The sequence below is a fragment of the Trichosurus vulpecula genome, chromosome 5, assembly GCF_011100635.1.
Source record: "Trichosurus vulpecula isolate mTriVul1 chromosome 5, mTriVul1.pri, whole genome shotgun sequence".
NCBI lineage: Eukaryota > Metazoa > Chordata > Mammalia > Diprotodontia > Phalangeridae > Trichosurus > Trichosurus vulpecula.
Window position 1 is genome coordinate 183,135,234 of NC_050577.1, and position 16,700 is coordinate 183,151,933.

At 36.0% G+C, this 16,700-nt stretch overlaps 1 protein-coding gene across 1 annotated transcript; it reads right to left on the reverse strand.

Moving 5' to 3' along the window:
* Positions 1–65: 65 nt before the first annotated feature.
* On the reverse strand, positions 66–16,569 carry GOLT1B (golgi transport 1B). The gene is made up of 5 exons (XM_036761661.1): positions 16,412–16,569; positions 11,146–11,237; positions 8,583–8,761; positions 6,874–6,955; positions 66–2,576 (listed from the first exon to the last, which is right to left on the reverse strand). The coding sequence occupies exons 1-5, from the start codon at positions 16,434–16,436 to the stop codon at positions 2,538–2,540; spliced, it is 417 nt and encodes a 138-aa protein (XP_036617556.1). The 5' UTR covers positions 16,437–16,569; the 3' UTR covers positions 66–2,537.
* Between the last annotated feature and the right edge of the window lie 131 nt (positions 16,570–16,700).

Consider the following 16,700-nt stretch of genomic DNA (forward strand, 5'->3'; position numbering starts at 1 on the left):
CTTTATCATGCTTGCCTTTAGTTTGGTTTTTGAATTTTAGAATAAAGATACACTTGACCACCACTTAATATAAAAGTACTTTTTATTGAGAGGTAAGACAAGTGTATTTACATTATTCAATTGCTTAGATCGTATAATCTGTTTGTGAGACTTTTTAAAGCAGCAATATTTTAAGAATTACAATTTATTAGGGGAAAGAAAAACATTCCAATTATGTTTCTGTTACAGAAAATACACTTGAGCAATGACAGAAACACTTAAGGCTAGGTAGCATTTGACCTTTTCCTCCACCTCTCTGGAAATCAAATTACATTTTAGTGGCAAAGACAGAAAGCTAATTTAAGAAAGAGACAGTGGTATTTACAATGCTTTCTGTCAGAAGACCAGTACATTTATAAAATATACAATGCTTCCAAGCAGTTCAGAAATCAAGATGGATCTTAACAGTGGACTCACTTAAAATGAAAATTGCACCACCTCTCAATTTCATTGACTGAGGCATCACTGTTAGATCTCTTCCAAGTTTCTGCCCAACATCATTTGCTAAAAGAAGGGTCTTGGGAAAGGAGTGTTTATCACAGTGCAAGGAATAATTTGATAGAAATTCACATCTACAAAGGTCCAATTGCAATGTAGCTATTTGTTTTAAGTAGATTTTGTTCTTGCTTTTAAAAAAGGCAGATTTCATAATCTACTGTAAATAATGATCATCTGTCAAAAATAGGTAGAACAAAGGCATAGAACATTCAAAGCCCAAAGTATATTTTTTACATTCTCCAATGGATGAGACTATTTGAACATTACACAGACATAAAACACCAAGTCTTTTAATATTCCGACAGCTGTTGAGGTAGGAGTCTCCATTTGAAAATGTCTTATCCGCTGCATGAGTTCTGTCATGCGTCAAGTGACTTTGCATTGAATCCACAAGACTGAACCATTTCATTGTATATTTAAATCTTTTTCTTCTGTTTTGGATGAGGTTGGGAACTTGTGCCCCCCTTTTTCTCACTACCGACTCTTTCAACAGAATAAACTTGAGGAGTAACAGAATGTTTTTAAAATGAAAATCAAATTTCTACAATTATGATTTTTTTGGATCAAGAAGCATTGCAAAATGTAAAAACAAATGAATTTGATCATAAGTGGTAAAACAAGAAGTATTGTGGTTGATAAAAAATGTGTTTCAAATGTTTCCACATTCTTGAAAAAAAGTATGCCAACTGGGGAAGCCTATAAAGAAAAAAAAATGAATTTCTTACCACTTGCCAAATGGTTATAACAAAACAGAATACATTTTTCTTAACTTCCTTGGCTTTGAAAGAATCTAGTCACTAAATATCCTAAAATAATTTGCTTATATCATCACTCAGGTTTTTTGTTTTTAGGCAACTCTTTGTGGAAAATCTTCATATCAAACATAAGACATTTTTAAATAAGAAAATCAACTTTTCAGTTTATATGAATAGCCCTTTAAGATACAATCAGAAGTTTCAACTTTTCAACACTTCACATGTCCCAAGGTAAACAACAGTTAACTCTTTAGGGAGTTTTTCTTTATGAACAATAGCAAAATAAGATCTGAAACTTGTAGGATTTTTCTCTCTCCCCAAGTAAACTATCATCATGCCAGACAGACTTTTCAAACTTTAAAAACAAGCTATGTTTGAATAGGAAAAATACAAGTTAGCATCATTAAGTATCTTAAATAAAAGACTATTCCATGAGACAAGATATGTAACAGGTTACTTAGTGGACAAAGGGTACATCTTTTTAGGCTCACATGTAATTATACATGCAGGTATCTTGGAGACGAAATCCCCAAAGTATTCTACTGACCAAAGAAAGCTTTAGTCACCTATAATTTAGGATCCAAGTTAAAAAATGAATGACCTTTGCATATTCCAGCACAGAAAGTAAATCCAGTTAGCATTTACATCTGGCTTTGATTCCTAAGAACAGCAAAAGTTTATTTAAACTATGTATTTACAAACAAAAAAAAAAGTTTGATTCATACAACAAAGTTGTTTGGATTTTCCTTTGTTTTTAATACATTAAAATGACATAATCCATCCTAACTCATGCAACACTTTTGGAGCTACAACTCTTGTTAAACAACAGGAAACATTTTTGCCATTGCAATGAGCATTTCTTAAAAAAACCAAATGCCTGGTGGCTCTCCTGCACCTTCAAAATAAGGAGACAGAAATCAGGCACCACAGTTCTATAGGGATGGCTGTGTTTAGCACATTGTGAAAAAAACAATAAAAATAACTTTCAACAGTTTCAATATAGATTGTAACATGGCATTCCCCTTCTTCAGTTCACTTGGTGAATTCTTAGTCGCTTGTCTTGGAATCAAGCACCTTTTCATTGCTTCGTTGCTAATTACTGTAGGTACTTCGCAGACTACACATTATAAACTTATGTAAAAGATGTTATAAGCTGTTTTGTGTAATTTAATTTTGTGCTGAATATTCTTCAAAGGGGCTTTTGTAAATAATGCAATTTTAATGTAATCTTTAGTCCACTTGCTGTTATACCATATTGTTGCTTTCTCCGACTTTATCTACAAGCTGTAGGGAAGAAGACAAAGAAGGCAGTTAAAGGCATACGCTATTCATAAACTTAACACTTTACACGTATTTATTCAAAACACAAACTTACTTGAAGAAATCCAAGATGTGACTAAAAATAACTGATTAAATAATATTCACTGAAGTCTTCCGACATTTTTAAAGGTTGCAAAATAAATTTCTGACAATACTGTTTTTGCATGACATGTTCTGCGTTGAAATTTGAAGGTGCAACATGAAAATGCAATACAATGGATAAATAAATTTGAAAAATGAGGGTAACACTATTAGCTTAAACAAAAGAGGAAACAAAAGGAGAAAAGCTAAAATATGAGCCAATCATGCATTAATAAACCCAGTAAGATGTTTCAACTGACCATTAGTGTGGATTCTCTTCTGAGCCTATGTAGTCTTTGAACAAACAGATTTAACTCCATTAAGATCAATCAATAGTGAAGATCAACTACTGATTAAAATTTTAATTAAATTAAAATTGTGGTTTCTAGACTTTAGTCTGAGAATGTTTGATAATAGTGTTAAAAACAAACTTTATAATACAAGCAAAAGTTATAGATTTATGACAAAAATCTGCATTTAATTTTTATACACATATTTACAACTAAATATATAAAGCAGTTTGTTTTTCTTCAATATCCTAGAATGGGTAGGAGTGAGCTCCTACATTAGAACACTAAGTTTAAATAATCCAAGTGTTACGATGCTAAAAAGGCATATCAAGTAATTCACCATTCACTAAGATTTTACTTCAACAAATAACATAATGCAATGAAATAAACATATACGGTGTAATGAACAGAATTGGCCTTGGAGTAAAGAAAACCTGGGTTCGACAAATCCTGCCTCTGACATACACTGGCCATGTGACACTGGGTAAGTCATTTACCCTCTTTATTTAACTTCTCAAAGACTGAATGCTGTTGGTAGAGGGAGTTTCCTCACTGGAAATCCCTTACGCTAATGAAAGTACAGGACCAGAGCAATTATATGTCTAGTCAGACTAACACTATAGAATTCCTATAGCAAAGTTATGAAGACAACTTTGCTTTTTACAAAATATCCTTAAGTAAAATTGTGTTAAAATTAAAAGACAATGGCCTTGAGCTTGTATAATGCTAGCAATAGTATGTGTTTGGATGCTGAATACCTAAATTTCTAGGGTTAAACATTTGATAGGCGTTTTACAGTGGAAAGAGTGTTGATGCTGAAGTTAAAGACCCTGGGTTCAAGTTTCTAGTTCTCCTACTTAAACTGTGTAATCTGGGGTAAATCACTACCTCTTTGGGCCTCAGTTTCTTCATCTGTAAAATGAGGGGTGCAAGCCCCTGTGATTGCATGACAGGAGAATCAGAGCCTGAGATGAATAATTTGAAAGTTGCTTCAAAGATCTATGTCTTAATTAGAATTCTGATCTGGATTCAAGATGAAGTGACCACATACTTATAAAAATATAAGTCCCCAAATTCTAGCCCAGCCCAAGATCATCCTGGCTGTGGCTTTAAAAATAGTTCTGGGCACTAAAATGGGATAGATTGAGCATAGAGGCTTCTAGTGACTGCTTTCAGGACAAGCCTGACTCAGCTGGTTAGGGGGTGAGCCACCAGATCTAGGGCTGATGAAGAGGCCTCAAGAAAGGGATTGGCCTAGGTAGCTCTGACCTGGGCCAGGACTAGAGACAAGACAAGAAGAGTCATACAGTTGAATTCTAGTTTATCTTGCCTATTTTAAGATGCAAGAATTCAGTAGCAAGCAGAATCTCAAGGCAAAGGTAGGTAAACTAGCCCTAATTCTGATGTTGACAGAGTACTAAAAAGTTGGTAGCATAGGTACCTATTTATAAATTCATTCTAAATTTCAGAGTGACATTTGGGGAAAAATATTGATAATGAATCAAAAAAAGAGCAGTTCAAGTCTCTCCTTGGTAGAAACATCACAACTGTGCTGCTGATAACCCAAATTAATCAAAATACTCCTTTATATGGAACTGAGATTTTATTTAAAAGAGCAGAAAGGATAATGTTTTATTTGGCAGGACTATTTGAAAAAAAATCATTTATTCATTCATTCATTTCAACAATCTTACTAGTGCTTTGTAGGCACAGTCTCAGACACTTCTTTGGAGGCAGTACACTTTGGTAGTACACTGAATAAGAGTATTGTACTCAGAGTAAAGAAGGCCTGAGTTCAAATCCTGTTTCAGACACATATTAGCTGTTGACTTTGGGTAAGTCACTTAAACTATTCCCAGCCTTATTTTTCTTGTCTGTAGATGTCAGATAATAATAGCACCTATCTCACAGAGTTGTTATGAGGACCAAATGAGATCACATACACAGTGTTTTGCAAACCGGAAAGTGCTATATAAATGCTAGCTATTTTTAAGTGAGGGTATTCTTCAAGTTTCTGTCCTGTGCCATCTTTTTTTGGTTCTTATTAAGATCTTTGCCTTGACAAGGTCATCTACTCTAGTGTTTTGGCTTCCTGGGTTTCCTTTAAGACTCAGCTCAAATTCCCTTTCCTTGGGGAGGGCTTTCCCAATCTGTTCATTCCACTATCCACCTCTATCCACCCGGAGTGCAGGGTCTGGCCTCTAGGAATACCTTCCATTTACAGTTAATTGCACACTGCTTCCCTCTTTAGAAGGTGAGCTTCTTTAGGGCACAGCCATGTTTTTAACCTTTCTTTGTATTCCCAGCACTTGGCACAGTGCCTGGCATATTTCAGGAGGAAACTTACTGGTTTCAATTATTATCTCTATGTAGATGCCACTGAAATTTGTATTTTTTTGGAGGGGGGAAGGCAGCACAATTGGGGTTCAGTGACTTGCCCAAGGTCACAAAGCTAGTAAGTGTGTCAAGCGTCTGAGGCTTGATTTGAACTTAGGTCCTCCTGACTCCAGGGCCGGTGCTCTACTCACTGCACTGCCTAGCTGCCCCTGGAATTTGTATTTCTAATCTCAACCTCTGCCCTGAGATGCAGTCTTATATTGTCATATACCTGCTGGAAAGCTCTCTCTGTGTAAGTCCCATTGACACTTCCCATTTAATATAGCCAAATCTGAATTTATCTTAACTCCAAAACCTGTCTCTCACCCTAACTTCAAGGCCCAACTAACACGACACCTCTTCCAACAAAGCCTTCTCTGATAACTCCGAGCTAGATAGGATTCTTCCCTTCTTGAACTTGTCAGACTACTCAGACTTCTACCTACTTTGTAAGAAGTGGCATAATGCTGCCTTTCACTGTCTTTGGAATAAAAGAGATCTGGGTTTGACAATCACTTTTGAAGTACCTTGGCTGAGTGACTATAGGCAAGTAGATTAACTCTTCCTTGCTCTAGTCCATTCTCTAAGACTATAAATGTCACAACAAAAGCCCATCCACATTTGCAGAGAAAGTCTCTTTACTAAGAGGGCTTCCATCCAATGAAACAACAGGTTCAGGAAAAAAAAGAGCAAAGTTATAATTAATTTGTGTGATTCATTCCTCCATTAAACCATAAGCTTCCAGAAAATAGGGCCTCTTTGTATCCCCAGAGATGGTACAGAATAGATACTTAATGCTTGTGGAAATTAATCAGAGCAGAAAGGAACCTTAAAGATCATTTATTCTAAAACCCCTTACTTTATAGATGAGGACACTGGGGCTCATTGAGGCGAAGTGACTTGTCCAAGGTTACCTAGCTAGCTAGTGGTAGAGACACCATACTGCCTCCCACTGAGAGGTCTTAAAACCATACTAGTTAACAGTGTTACCTGAAGGAGAAAACACTTGAAAGTAATAATAGGGACTTTTTGGAATTATTCTTTGTTGCTAATACTTCATTACAAAAACGACTTAGATTGTATAGTGTCATTACCTTTTGTTAGCTAAAAGTGGGACTGGTCACTCTTCCTTAGGCACAATCTTTTCCCATCTAGTTTAAAAAATTACAGCTCATATGTGAAAGTAAATTGTACAGTTCCTTAAGCTATGTGAAAGGTGACCCAGAAATCAAAATACAGTTAGAAAGAATTTAGATAACAATAGGAAAAATGGATAAAGTAAAGTCTGTTATCAAATTTTCACATTCTAGTAGTTTTCTGGCTGATTATGTTAAAAGGTATTATAACCTAAAAGATGCAAAAACTATACCCAAAATGACCAAATTACTTATTGCCACAGCCATATTAATATACAGGCTTGTTATTTTATTACTGGTAAGTAATTATACTTTTGAAAAATATTGAACTTCTCTTTACTTTTAAAAAGGTATAATGATAAGTAAATGATAACATACTGATCTTATTCCAGGTAAATTCAAGAGGGATCCAAGGACAGGTACTCTTCTAATAAAGCCAACCACCACAGGAAAGAATCCCCTAAAAATTAATGATAATGAGAAATGAACATCCAGAACACCAAATATTTAAAACTTTACAATTCAAAATATGTGCAAAACTATTCGATATTATCTATTTTGACCTGAAGTTAAGAATTACTGGCACTTGAATGAAAAAAAAATTGAAAATAATAAAAAAGTGAGAAGGCAGTTATTTAATGAGGTGAGTGCCATGGATCAAGATACACGTAGGCAAAATGGACTTTCTCTGGCTGCAAATCAGATTTCAAGCTCTGGCCAGTTGTCTAGGAAAAATACATGCTTTTGGTGAGATGCAGTTTGAATTCATAGGGGATGGACTAGATAGTGGATCCAAAGTACAGTTACACAAAGTACAGTTAATAAAATTTTCAAGGTTCATCTATGTCTTAAAATTAGACAGGATGCAAATACTAGAGCGGACAGAATTCAATTTTAGATTTAAGGGAAAAAGTGGTAACTTCAGGTTTTTAGAAATTAAATACTGTCAAGGAAGTTATTACTAAGTGAGTAGAAGAGTTAGGTAGTAATTTTAAAGTTTTATTTAAGAAGCTACTCATGCTCTGAAAATATATATTCAAACACAAAATAAATCATAAACTTTCCCAAAAAGCATTACATTTAGAAAGATCATTTCTAGATTCTGTTTTAAGTAGTTTCTTTCGAATAAAAAAATCTTATTTCAAATTCCACTACTTATTACTGATGCAAACAGTCAAGTAAATGCCCCAAATCCATGCTACAAACCAAGGAAGTGCAATTGATGGAACATCTAAAATGCTTGAGTACTTTTGAAACAAAGTGTTAGTAGAATTCAATACCTCTAAATTTTTCAATAAAGGAAACAGTATTTTTAAAAAAACTGAATTCTCTTCAATCCAGCTAAGAAAGGTAGATAAAGACAATATATTTTCTGTAACAAATCACTGCATCTGGGACTTTAAATTCATTCTTTCAATCCTGATATAACCACAGTTGCAAGTGCTTAGTTCAACTCAATTGGGACTTTTTACAAACTGCACACTACAGCTTATTCACAGCATCACTGGCAGTTACAAAATATTACCTGATTAAAATAAATTTTTTTTTTTGAGGCAGGGTACCTGGTGTTAAGACTTTCAAGGGTCACACAGCTAATAAGTGTCAAGTGTCTGAGGCCAGATCTGAACTTAGGTCCTCCTGGCTCCAGGGCCTGCGCTCTATCTACTGCATTGTCTACCTGCCCTGATTAAAATTTTTCATAATGGTTTTGATACAGAATTGTCTGTTGCCAAAAGTGTAGCTTTATTATAAAATGGCAGTAATTATTAAGCATGATTATACTGAAAAATCAAATATTATCCATGGATAGAGCAAGCTCTTTAAATTGAAAAAAATATAAAATTAAGATATAAGATTCTTTAATCTAGTAAAGAAAAATGGGGCACCTTTAAAATTCTTTTTTATTGTATTATAAGTAGGTCTGTGAGATTACTCATTACCCATACGTCTTCACCTTATTTAATTAGCACATTTGGTATTTGATATTCTGATAAAAGTTTTTATAGTTGACTGAATGTAGAAATGGAAACAAAAGATTCCTCAACTATAAAAGCCAAAACAAACCCCTACTTAGGTAATTATCTTACCTGAACAGAAGAAAGAATCCATAAATTTCAAGGATCATGCCTATCAAAGGCCAACCAACGAGAACTACAAATACTCCACCCAGGAAAAACCCTGTAGCTTTAACTTTGTGTTTCTGGAAAAAGAATCTAAATGTTCTTTCCAAACCAATTACGAAAGCCAATCCAGCCACAAATAATACCTGGAAGAGAAAGAAAATGCATCTCAAAATAAAGAAAAGCATTTAACTACAACGCATCAAAATAAAAAGTAAGCTTATGGAAGAAGAACCTTTAAGTTAATCCCTTTATTTTAGGAGGAAGCTACTGGACCTCCTCTGGATATGAGAGGTTAATATGGTCAATATGATGAGTATGAAAAGTCATCAAGTCAAGTAGCACTTGTTAAACATCTACTCTGTGCCAGGCACTGCGCTAAGTGCCAGGGATACAAAGAAAGGTAAAAGATAGTCCCTGCTCTCAAAAGAGCTCACAGTCTAATAGGGGAGACAACATGCAAACAACCATGTGCAAACAAGATACAGACAGAATCAACTGGAGATAATCAACATAGGGAAGGAACTGGCATAAAGGGATTTGGAAAGGTATAAGATGAGATTTTTAACTGGGATTTGAAGCATGCCAAGGAAGTAAGTAGTCAGATAAGGAGGGAGAGAATTCCAGAAATGAAGCAGAGCCAGTGAAAATATACAGAGTCCAGAGATAAAGTATCTTGATTAAAAGGTGTGATTAGCAGCAAAAAATTTAATAAGATACTGGGTTTCATTAAGGGATACACAGATTCCAAGCATAAAGAGGTGAGAGCCCTGCTGTATTCTGCATTAGTCAGACTGTATCTGGAACATTATATTCACTGCATGCATAGGAACATAGATCTAGAGCTTGAAAGGGCCTCAGAGATGATCTAGACCATCTGCTTCAAGAGGAAACTAAGGAACAGAGAGTTTAGGTGATTTTCCCAAGGTCATGTATGTAGTAAACAGCAGTACAAAGATTTGAACCCAGGTTTTCTGACTCTTGTGATCTGTTCTGGGCATCATAGTTGAGGAATGACACTGGTAGGTTGGAAAATATCCAGAGAAGGATCACCGGGATGGTGAAGGGACTTAATATGTATCTGTTGAAAATCTAAAGATGTTTAGCCTGTAGAGAAATGACTTGGGGAGAGGAGGGAGCCTAGCTTTCTTCAAATATATGAAGGGATTCACTTCGGTAGTAGAATTGGTAGGTAGTAGAACTGTTTTGTCTATTAAGGATAGAACTAGGATCAATGGCTGGAAGTTCTGAAGGGGTAAATTTAGACTTGATATGAGGACAAACATCTTAACGAAGAGAACTATCCAAAAGTGTAATAGGATGAGGTGGTGGCTTGCTGGACTCATGGCAGGTGTGCCGAAGATGAAATTATTTTTCAGTATGGTTTGAATTAAGTGGCTCCCAATCTCCCTTCCATAAAGAGGATCATAAATAACTAACATGTACATGGCACTTTAAGGTTCGTTAAATCCAAAGAACATGGTGGCAGCAGAAGCAAATCAGCTGCACACCTTTTCCAGCACATGTTAAAGAACATGTAGTCAAAGAAAAAGACAAGTGGTGGTGGGCAGAAGTACTTAAATATAATTGGCTTTTACTTTTCCAGCCCATAATTATCTGTCAGAAACCTGAATGAGACAAGTTTTGTAAAGCATTTTTCTTAACATAAATATTTTACCTACATTTTAACTTATTTGCTAAAATGTGAGTTTCTTTTGGGACAAAAATTCATAAAAATGTACATTAAACATCACAACTCTCACCATTATTCAAACATTACACCCATACCACTAGTCCTGAGAAGATCCCTTAATTTAAAAAAAAAATGACAATTTTGACTTACTTTGTCTTTTACCTTTTCCTTTGTCTGACCCAATGTGGATCTTCCATAGTGTTCACATTAGTGTTCAATTTAAAATTGTTAGGCTGCTAGTGACTTCCTATTACTTTCCCCCTCACCTCCTTATAATGAATAGTTATCAGGGATTTGTCCTTTTGGGTTTCTTCCACTCCATCCAAATGACAGCATAAATGTTTGGTTGGTATAAACGATATACTTTATAAGTATTATGGTAGGAGTAAAAGTATTGAAAAACTTAAGCACTGTGTTTATTTTATATTGAAGTAGCAAATGTGAAATGCTTATTGGAAAACTGATATCAAAATAATTTATAAGAATCACTGAAATTTAGGACATTTGGAGGTCAAATATTCCATTCTCTTGCTTTCAGGTAGACAAATTAATATAAGTTGGATATCTTTTTTAGTCATCATTTAGCCACTAATTAAACATTTTAAATTATAGGTAGTTCTGGACTTAGGTGATCTCATTGACTTTCACATTAATAATTAAAACTGATGAACCTTAATCTTGATCAAGAGCAGAGTGAATCAAACCTAAATCCAAAATTTTTAAAAACATACTGATAATAGTGAATTCTTTCCCCAAATAATTATAGTACATATGCTATAAAAGTTATTTATGAATTTAGTTAAAATATATTAGTTAAAATATATTTTAAAAACTCACATTTCCAATAGCCAGTAGTGCTTTGTCGAAAAAGAGAATCATTCCAAAAAATAGGAAAAATACGCCAAATCCTGTTAATCCCATTCCAATTTCTGTAATAAAAATTATAGGGTTAAGGTAACAAAGAATAAAAGTCTTGATTTCTAAAACTGATTGGTGGTTTTCCTTGGTTGTTACACTAGAGAACAGCCTTTTAAACATCATAGAATAGCTTTTCAAGTGAAGTAACAAAAGAATGGTATAAGTTAACATCAGTTAATTCCTTCAAAACATGAAAATTGAATGGAAATTTCTCATCCTTATATAAGAGATAGTGCTTCTTAGGACACAGGAAGCACAGTTGCAAAGAGACAAAAATTATGGTTTTTTAAGCCACTGGTTCCAAACTTTATGTCAACTCTCTTTGGCATTTGACAATTTTCTGATCTTCTTTAACTGTTCTCCTTTTATGTCTTCTATCCAATTCAATAATGTTTTGTAAAACAATATTATCATAATGCATATATATGTGTGTGTGTATATATATACACACACACACACACACACATATATATATATACTCACTTATGTATATACATATATTTCCTCATTTTTCAAATTTATATCTACTCTTGTACTCTCCAAGTACATAAATGCTATCCAGGGTCACTTTATTTAGCCCAATATTCATTTCTCTAAAAGAGGCACCAATGAATGAATTAATGGAATGCTTTTATTAAGTGCTTGATATATATGCTAAAATACTAGGATACAAATTTTTAAAAAAGCAAGATAGTCCTTGCCTTCATGGAACTTATTTCTAGTAGAGGGAGATAACATAAAGGAATCATGGCCAGGGAAGGGCGTTTGTATTTAGGAAGTCACAGGGAAAATAAGTGGAGCAATAAGGGAGTTGACTGACATGTCCTCTTAAGAAACAATGGTAGCCAATTATTAGATTGCTGTTTCAGGAACAAGAAGTGGGAAGAGGGTAGGGATCTTGGTCTCAGGAGGTCCAGAGAAAGTGGTGGGCAGCAGGTGAAATAGGAAAAAGAGAGTCAGGGTAAATCGTTGGCTGAGATTGTAAGCATAGTCTAGGGCCAGCTAGATATAGTGAGCCAAGTGTATCTGTGCTGTTTGACTCAACAATTTGTGAGAAAAATGATAGTTGTTGATTCTCCATTTTTACCTTGGAAAATTACTTGTCTGACCACTTAATCTCTGTGGGCTTATTTCCACATCTGTATAATTAGGAATTTATAGTAAATGGCTTCTAATGTACCTTCTAACTCTAAATCTGATTTCTCATAGAAAGTTTGAACATTTTGTTTTTAAAACTATTTTAGTGATTTGTTATAGATTGATCATCTATGAATTAATGGATGCTACCGTTAAACTTATTAATATGTTTATCTACATAAGCTTTTGAGGGCTTTGTTGTTGTTGAGTTGTTTCAGTTGTGTCCAATTCTTTGTAACCCTATTTGGGACTTTCTTGGCAAAGATACTAGAGTGGTTTGCCATTTCCTTCCCCAGCTCATTGTACAGATGAGGAAACTGAGGCAAACATGGATAAGTGACTTACCCAGGGTCACACAGCTAGTAAGTGTCTGAGGCCACATTTGAACTTGGGTCCTTCTGACTCCAGGGTCAGCACTCTTATCTACTTCGACACTTTGCTGCCCATTTGAGGGGTTTTAGGAGTCTTAAAATTAAGCTGCAAAGGTCTTCCAGGTTTAGTATCGATGTTTACAGTCAGCTTATGTATATACTTGATTTTATAGATTGTGATATTTTTTTTTCCTGGCCTGAAGGATTCTAATCTTTCTGACCTATTCATAGCTCTAGTCCCTCTAAAATTTTAGTTTCTTTAGAATTAAAGAATATTGCTATTCCCCATTCTACCTACGAGGAAAAACTACAGCAGCAAATCCCACAGGCTATGAAAAACTATTTAAAGCAGACACTATCAATAATTTCTAATTGTAGCTTAACCTTTTTCTTTAAAAACATATCCATACAATTGAAGTGTCATTACTTAGCTTAGCTTTTTGAAAAAAGCTATCAAAAAGCTTTGTCTGACAAAAATTTCATTTGGCATGAGTATTTCAAAGAGATTCATTCCCATTTTACTATATTAATTCCTTTTCCACTGTAGCTAGGCTGATTTCCTTTTGCACCCTATAAAGGCGAATGAGTTAATAAAAACCACAGGTGACTACCATAAAAAGATTCAAATTCCAACAAAAACCAACCAGAGTTTCATGCTTCTTTTAAGAGTGCTAACAAATAGGTAAGTTCCTTTCCTATATTCTTTGTTTCAGAGCTATGTATTAATCATTAAAAAGCACATTCCCCCATAACTTATGAAATTTCACAATCTTAGAGGTATGAATTTAAACTTTTAAAACAAGTAGGTAAATGTGAGATAAAGCTGACTGATTCCCCCTAACTAGTTTGATAAGACAGTGACAAGTTTTATGATCTATCCCAACACTCATGACTTTTTATATTTATAACACATTACCGGTGACTAGTCTGAGGTTACAAAGGGAGTAAGTAATTGAGATGGGATTCAAATCCAGTTTGACTCCAAGTTCATTGCTCTTTCTAAGAGTATTCCCTCTTCTTTAATGGCCCATATTCAGTTAGCTGCTAAATTTTGTTGATGCATCCTTAACATCTCTCACATCTGTCCCTTAATCACAACTCACACAGCCTCCACTTTAGTTCAGGCCCTCATCACCTCTCATCTGAACTACTCCAATAGCCTCCCAACTTGTTCTCCCTGCCCCTAGTATCTCTCATCTACATTTTATCTCCACTGAGCTGCCAAACTGATATTCCTAAAATATAGAGGGGCTCATGCCATGTGCCCCACCCCAAGTGTTCAGGTCTCTATTGCCCCTAGGATAAAATATAAAATTCTTAGTCTGCATTTAAAGACCACTTCAATCTGGCTCCTAGCTAACTTTCCAGGCTTATTTCACTTTACTACTTGCATACTCTGTTCCAGTCAAACTAGCATGCTGGCTGTTTCCACTACTTAGCATTTCACCTCCCACCTCTGGTTTTGTATCCCCCTCACCTTTCTCATAAAGTCCCTTAGCATCCCATCTCCTACCTAAGACCTTTCCTGATCCTCCTATTTCTTGGCACTCTTTCCTCTTGAAGTGACCTTGTAGTTACATATTTGTGTACATGTGATATTTCCCCAGAAGAAAGTGAGCACCTTGATGAAAGGAACAATTTAATCTCTACAGCCCCACAGTTTATCACAGGACCTTGTAATAGTCACTAAATAAAAATAGGTACATAGTATTTGTTGAACTGAATTTGGATTTACATTGTAACACACTGTCTCTCCTGAAATGGCAATATATAAGGCAAAAGTTTCATCACAAGAGCTAACCTGTAGACAACTAATATATCATAACCCATATTAGAAACAATTCAATGTTAAATGTTAAAACACCAAACACCAAAACAAAACTTCCTGAGAAGTCACTGTAAAGGCCAGTGATAGAACAGTTAATTCATGTTTTAGCTAATTATTCATTACAAATTCGAAGCAGGTGAGTAGAGAAAACTATGGCACAGAAGCTTCCTAGTGAGGAGAATGAGGATTAAACCCCAAAGTTCAAAACTCCACATACTTAATGCTGCTGCATTCGTTTTGAAAAGCCTTAATTATCTTTACATTAAATGTTTCAAAGAAGAGAAAGAAGGTATCATGTGTATCTTTGAGGCATCTAGGTGGCAAAGTGGATGAAGCCCTGGATTTGAACGTGGAAAGACCTGAATTCAGATCCTGCCTCAAATGTTAACTGTCTGATCCTGGAGAAGCCACTGAGTCTTTCTAAGCTTCAGTTTCCTTTTCTATAAAAAGGATACTGGTACCTACCTCACAGGACTGTTGTAAAATTCAAATAAAATAACATATAATGCACTTTGCAAACCTTAATGTTCTATGTAAATGCTAGCTATTATGCCACAAATAAAACAAGTTGTGAACACCCCATACTAATTATGACACAATTTCTCTAAAAGCAGATGACACTCATTAATGGGGTAAATATACTCTTGCTTATTTTTGCGATGAAAGCACTGTTAACACTGAACTGAATCTCAAATATTAGAATTTTCAGGACTCCATCAGGACATCTAAAATGGTAGTTGAGGAGGAATGAACACAATTCTATTTAAAGTTGTTTTGTATTCAAGATTTATCTGCACAAAAGAGCAAATCACAAAAAAAATTCAACTAGTAGGAAAAGTATTGTTTGACAAAGAAAGGGTTACAGAAACTTCACACAGGAAGATGGTGGGACAAAATAGTTAAAGGAAATAGAATCAATATCATCAAAAAGCACTCATGAAGTGTGGAACAAGCTAGACATGTAAATCAAAACTTGAGTCTGGATGAAAAAAAGTCAACCAAGTATAACTTTTGGTACTTATAGGCTGAGTCTTGAGAACTTAGTGGCAGGTGGATGCCAAAAATGAAAATAGATAACATACCATAGAGTGTAATATACTAACACTCGAACTAACATTCATTAGATTGTGAGTTCCTTCAAAGTAGGAATAGTTTGCCTTTCTTTGTATCCCCAGTACCTGTAGCCCAATACCTTACATATGATAGTGGGTGCTTAGTAAACACTAGTTGACCGACTTTAACTGGTGAGTGTTTGTACTGCTAACATTAAAAAAAGAAAATCACTAAGCAGATAACCTAGAGTATTCTCCAGTGGCGTCTTGTTGGTCAGGCAAGGGAGGAGTGGTAAGGACCGAGAAGTGGGTGCAAATACATTTAAAAGCTTTGATTATTAGGGTACATTTTAACCACCACTAACACAACAAAAAGCAGGTGCCTTCAAACAAAACAAAAAGCACCCCTCAAAGGAGTCCACGAGTCCTCTGGCAGTGAAATTCCTCCTTCGACCCCGGAGGCCTTCCTTAGTTCCTCCAACTTTCTCTTCCAGGTGCCCCCGAGAGAACAAAGGCGGCTGTGGACCCCTAAGAGCTTAGCCGGCGGGGGAGGTGGTAGACTTCTTTTCCTGACCCCATTACTCCTTCCTGCACTAGTCCCGATCCAGTCCAGCCCGGGATCAGAGCCCCACCCCGCCCCTCGGGTCCCCAGCCTCCCCCGGACCTCCTCAGTTGGGGCTTCATTCATTGACCGGGGTAGGCGGGGCGGGGCTGGGCGGCAGAGCCCGGGTGTGAGGGAGGGGCGTGCGCGGCACCTGAGGGAGAGGGGAAGGTGGGGACCCGGGCGTGGTGCTTACTCTGCGTGTCCGTTAAGGAGATCATGGCTGCGGTGGTGGCAGTGGCGGTGGCGGCAGCGACTTGGGGGAACGCGAGTAGCGCCCAGGGGGGATGTAAGGGAAAGCAACACTGGCAGCAGCCGCCACGTCTTCCGGAAACACGCAGCCGCCGGTACCTCGACTCTAAAACATCTTCCTGATGGCTGAACTCACTCCCTCAGCGAGCCAATCGCGAAGGATCTTGTTCCATGACGTAGGCTTTGGTCCGCCCCTAGCACTAATTCGTGGAGGGTGCTCCTTCTGATTGGCT